At 30.5% G+C, this 5,788-nt stretch overlaps 1 protein-coding gene across 1 annotated transcript; it reads left to right on the top strand.

Annotated features, from left to right (window-relative positions):
* Positions 1 to 662: 662 nt before the first annotated feature.
* On the top strand, positions 663 to 5,403 carry LOC124539880. The gene is made up of 3 exons (XM_047117240.1): positions 663 to 1,114; positions 3,780 to 4,066; positions 4,754 to 5,403. The coding sequence occupies exons 1-3, from the start codon at positions 731 to 733 to the stop codon at positions 4,800 to 4,802; spliced, it is 720 nt and encodes a 239-aa protein (XP_046973196.1). The 5' UTR covers positions 663 to 730; the 3' UTR covers positions 4,803 to 5,403.
* Positions 5,404 to 5,788: the final 385 nt, after the last annotated feature.

Genomic DNA, 5,788 nt, shown 5'->3' with positions numbered 1-5,788 from the left:
AGAAATTTCAGAAATATGATTCGTATAAAAACCCGAGACACGTGAACATATTTTTTAATCTATGTAGTCAGTAGTTTATATAATTTATATATTACATTGATTCATACAAATAAAACTCATAAATATAATTATAAAGTAAGAAGTATTGACATAATAATTATCATCTACCGACTCTTACTTAGTGTCAATGATACGACTGTATTCTTAGTCTCGTGTAGACACCTTATGTACAATGACAGGAAGAAAAATATAAAAGTTTTTATTCAATAAGCTCTCCTACAAAATTTCTCACCCAAAACCTCATTAAATTCGTGAGAGAATTAATTGCACGTTGTATTTTTTGGTAAAATATGAGAAAATCTTCATCCAAAAAATATTTTAAACGCTTTCAATGTAAATGCAACAAAATCAGAAAACCATCATCAAGGAATGGGCATAATAGACAAAAGAAGCAAATATGTCTTTGTATTCTTTGGAGTTATAATTTCCTGATGATAACCTGATTTATAAGATGAAGTATTTTATGTAAAACGTATAGAAGTTGTCGTACGTATGCATGTATTAAATTCTAATATATCTTGGTCGACTGTACGATAAACTGCATAAGTGCATCGATGCATCCCTCTTAGTAACACCGCTGTACCGTGAAACTAAGCGCATATAAACGGTAACACTGTTCTAGTTTTAAACACAGTGCCCAATCCACCACGAACGTGCGAACGACGTCAAAATGGTGCCTAATTACCTCCTCGTATTGACCTTGGCAGTAGCCGTCAGCGCAAGGACTGCGACCACAAATCACAACAAAGTTGAAGAAGCGAGGAGTTCAGAGGACACCGTTTTGGGAGACCTTAAAGTCGCATACGAAACATACAGAGATTGCAGTGGGGGCGATATTGCGAACTGTCTTAAAGTCAAACTAGCCAAGTCTTTGAGTAGGATATCGAAGAGCGACGAAATTTCTATTCTAAGCGGCGTTAAGATAACCAAAAACAACGAGGCAGCCAAAAATGTGGAAGTTGAAGAAGCGATTCCGAGAGGTCTTGACGAGAGCTCATTGGACAACCTTATCTTGGACAAAATCGTTGGATTCATGCAAACTCATACCATCCAGGTAAATTGCCATGTTTTAATGGTAGCTCCGAATATACGCAGTCGTCGTATAGTCTGTCTTTGACGATTCTTCTTCAACACTTTCTTGGAAACTTGGGAACTTTATAAAACAATTTTTAAACTGCATGACACATAATCACTCTCTACTCTGCAATAAGATAATTTATTTAATCAACTACATAAACTATTGCACATACATGTTAATTTAAGACGATATTAATAGGTTTTATAATTGAAAATAATCTTGGAAGAACGGTCATTTTCTTGACAGCTGTCAATAATTAAGAAAAAAAATCATTTGAAATTTGGAACAAAAAATACGTACTTATATTTGCAACAAATATCGTAATAGATATTGGAAGACAAGTGGTTCTTTGAATACAAAAGTATGGATATATTTACTTTGAAGAATTCAACTTGATCTCTTTGGGCTCAGTTTCTCTACTGGTTTAATTGCTATTTCCAATCATAACGAGCTTGACAACCTATTGACAAGTTTTCTAAAACACTCTTTCATTGCGTTAGTTTGTACTTTATACATTTAACATTTCATGTTTATTATCGTTGCGTAGTTTTCATAACGAAAAATACTATTCCCTAATTTTTGGAGCTAATGATGCTTCTGATGAAGTCGCCATTTTTTTTGGACAAAGTCGAAACTCGACACTGAACTCGATCGTGAAATGGTAGAAAGCGATATTTGCCATTAACCACGAATCAAAATATCATATCGATATATTGGGTTCGAGCATTGCTTTTTATTGGGGAAACAAACAGTACAATAAGTCTTAATATTGAAAAATACAAATTAAATCACAAGCCAAGCCAAAATCATACATATTTCTGATATTGGTGCTGGTTGATATTTCTCTCATAATATAAGCAGTAAAAACTAGATATGATAATAGATAGCTCACATGACCATTGGATATTTTCAGTGGAATACAAAAGGATCTGAAGCGCCAGGATAGGTTTTGGTATCATTTTGGCGCTTTAATATTTCTTCCATTCTTCTGTCGATGCTCGTATGTAAAAAAAAAATATTTATTCAATATATCAGTCTCTATACTTAAAGGGTCAAAAAGGCTATAGCACGTATAACAACCATTTTTAATTCCAAGAATTTTGTTAATTAGGCATAACATTAGCTATTTGTTCAATTATTAATTTTAAAAAATCAGGTATCGATTTTTGACATGAAATTTTCGTAAGTTGAAATTCATAGAACACATTCATCGAATCTAGAAGTGTTACTATTTTTTTAATAAAACAAGTGATATGAGAAAATTATCCACAAGATGTCAAACGAGCATCTAATAATGGACTAAATATTTTCAAACGCACATAAAAAAAAAATCCATAATATATTCTCAAATACAAAATAAAATTTGCCTATTAAACGTACACGCCAAAAAAACTTAGAGCCTTATTATCTTTACGATTATGCATATAGCATTAACAAAACGCAATCCAAGCTACTAATTCGATCGTTTAAACCAGCCTAAAATATATAAATAGATGTTATATTAATAACGATAGAACATTAATAAGGAAAGCAATAATGTGCACTTAGCGTAACACTTACATAATAATAAAAAGGTTAATGTCAATTTATCAGTTACGGTATCAAACGATTAGTATTCTTCATGCGTTTTAAACATTAAAACTATAAAGTTCAACCGTTAATCTATTACGTTATATTTGAACATGGAACATTACATCATTTAAACTTAGTTAGATGTGGACTATTTGTCACGATTGTAACAAAGTCAAGGATTATAGGGCATTGACCCCGATTTTTTTTAAATAATTGCTTATACAGCCCTGATTATTTAGGACTATATGACGTCACTAAAATTAAGTATGGCGGATGACAGATATTTATAAATATCGCTTCGGGGTTAAACGATTTGTCTTTTTCTTTCCAATGTGAAATCAGTAATGCTAGAAAGAGGTAAATCTGTATTTAACTTATCACCTGCTAAACTACCCTTAGTAAGGTCGAAGTGGTGCGAATAATTTTCAATCCTATTTGTTTTACACAAACTATGTTATGGCCTTATTATAAATATTGTCAAAACAATTCCATTTTTTAAATTCACTAAGTGTAAATTGATATATATATTTTTTTTATTAAAATAAAATATCAGACATGACCGATAAGATTCGAACGAAAAACTGTTAAGAACGAATGAATTTTATTCAGGGATGTCCGCGTAAATATATATTTTGAATATCGATTTATTAGCCAATAAAACCTCATTGCTGCATTTCCGGTAATAAACATAAACATTAGAAAATGGTCATTAGCACGAAACATTTCGCACATACCATGCGTCGACGCACCGTGACTGCTTTCACGATCACATATAATTGCTTGCAATTAATTCATTTTTGCTTTTTTCCCTGACACACTCTATTAAGTATTCTTACTTGGCTACGGTTTCTTTTGCTAATTAGATATGATTAACAGATTAATAGTGTCACGATTTCAATATTATTAATATGGATGTGCGATGGTTTTTGAATCTCGAACGTTTTTTTTTTTTTAAATTACTTTTGTCTAAGATTGAATTTGTATTCTAAAATATAATAAATTACTTCTATTATTTATTAAAATTATCAATTCAGAAATGTTTGCAATAAATATATTTGTCGTTTTTCAGGTTCAATTCCCAACCGGTTCGGATCTGCAGCGCGCATTCGCTGAAGACCGTGGAAGGAGGAAGAAGTTGGCCCCCCTCCTCGCCATCCCCCTGCTGATCGGGGGTATGATGGTCCCCTTGGCATTTGGGGCTCTCGCGTTATTAGCTGGCAAGGCTCTGATCGTGTCTAAGCTGGCTCTGGTCCTGGCCGGTATCATTGGTCTGAAGAAATTGCTCTCATCTAATGGAACTGGTGAAGCTCATGAAGTAGTGGTCTCAGCTGGTCACGGAGGAGCTGGGTGGAGCAGGTAAATCAAAAAACCTCACTCTTCTATATTTTATTAATAATTTTATTATTAGTGGTAATGATTCGATTATGGGAACTTGTATTATGAGAAACAAAATCGTTATTTTGTTTTTTTTTTGTGCCATATATGTAGGTAGTCTGGCAATTAGGCCTTCTGTTGCCAAGTGGTCACCAATGCCCAAAAATATTGGTACTTTAAAAATACCAATCATTCCTCATATCACCAATGCCACACCAACCTTGGGACCTAAAATGTTATGTTATGGCAACTAAGTTTTGCTGTATGGGGCTGTTTGCACCAACTCAGACGTGTTTGCACTAAGCTCTACAACTATATTGTGTCTGTGAAAAACATTTAATAAGACTTAAGCATTGGTCATAGCAAATTGTCATTACATAATTTATTGATTTAATATTTCTTATTCAATAAATAAACGAAATGAGTTTCCAGTTCATAATTTAATTACTATAATTTATTCTCTTCTTATTTATTAAAAATATTTTTAATGTATTTGTTATTGTACTACAATATAATTTAAAAATAGAACACAATCGTACAAATGACGGTTCAATTGATGAGATTGTTTTTTTTTTGGTCAATAGAGGCACATAGCCATTTTATTCTCATTTCAAAATATCCTTTAATAATCATTTTGCAATTTATAATTTATTATATGTGTTATTTCAGGTCCCTTGAAAGTGCCCACGACCTAGCATACAATGCTTACGCCCAATAAATAGACCGACACATCAGTATTTAATTAAACGAAATTAACTTATTAACACGTTTATAGGTTATTTATAGTACACAGACCCGCCAACATTAGAGAGAAAGGTCCTTCTTTACAATCGTTACATAAAAAAGACCTTTTAAATATACGCAGCAAAGTGACGTTTAAGGTTATCTTTCCTTATTCATTATATAGAGAAGGAAAGGGATGGTTTTATTAACGAAGGTAAAATAGGACTTTTTAGTAGGTATCATTTAAAATGTAACAGATTATAAATGGTGCTTTAACATTTTCCAATTGTAATGAAAACATCTAATGAAAATATTATGCTAAGTACAATATTATTTGGAAAATATAATTTATTATTTATTTATTTATTAAAAGATTGATTTTATTTACGACCTAGGCTTGCAACGGATCACGATTTTGCAATTGAAAACATGGGACTTTATTTTTTTTTTCGATTATTTTTACCTCATTATACTAGTACTTTTATTTATTCGTAGACATATTTATATGTAAATATTTTATTTAAGTAATATGTATGTAGAGCGAGTCTTTGGAATTTGCTTTAAAATAAATATAAAATAATAGTATTCCATAAATATTATTAAAAACTAGTTAAAATAATGTACATATCATGGGCATATTAATATAAATATATTATATATGTATTCGTATTTATATATATTAAATATTACATAGATATTTTTGAAAATGTTTAATATAGAATTATAATGATATATATTATAATGTACATATGTAAATAAATATCGCATTTATTTAGTTTATCAATATTAAATGAAAAGTATTATCGGACCAAATATATATGTATATTTATGTATTATATTTATTATTCTATAGATCTCATTATTAATATATATAAATGATATTATATACTTTATTCTCGAACGCAAAACAATGTAAATAAATTTGATACATTTTTATTAATCTTTGTATTACTTTCAAGCTAATTATTTAACTTATTAATG

This window comes from Vanessa cardui, chromosome 23 (genome assembly GCF_905220365.1).
Source record: "Vanessa cardui chromosome 23, ilVanCard2.1, whole genome shotgun sequence".
NCBI lineage: Eukaryota > Metazoa > Arthropoda > Insecta > Lepidoptera > Nymphalidae > Vanessa > Vanessa cardui.
This window is presented reverse-complemented; position numbering and strand designations above follow the sequence as displayed.

What these genes read in the sequence shown, in the direction of transcription:
- LOC124539880 (XM_047117240.1), top strand. Translation starts at nt 731, where the DNA reads ATGGTGCCTAATTACCTCCTCGTATTGACCTTGGCAGTAGCCGTCAGC. An exon ending in TGCAAACTCATACCATCCAG is followed by an intron (nt 1,115 to 3,779) that starts GTAAATTGCCAT and finishes GTCGTTTTTCAG; the next exon opens with GTTCAATTCCCAACCGGTTC. An exon ending in GGAGGAGCTGGGTGGAGCAG is followed by an intron (nt 4,067 to 4,753) that starts GTAAATCAAAAA and finishes GTGTTATTTCAG; the next exon opens with GTCCCTTGAAAGTGCCCACG.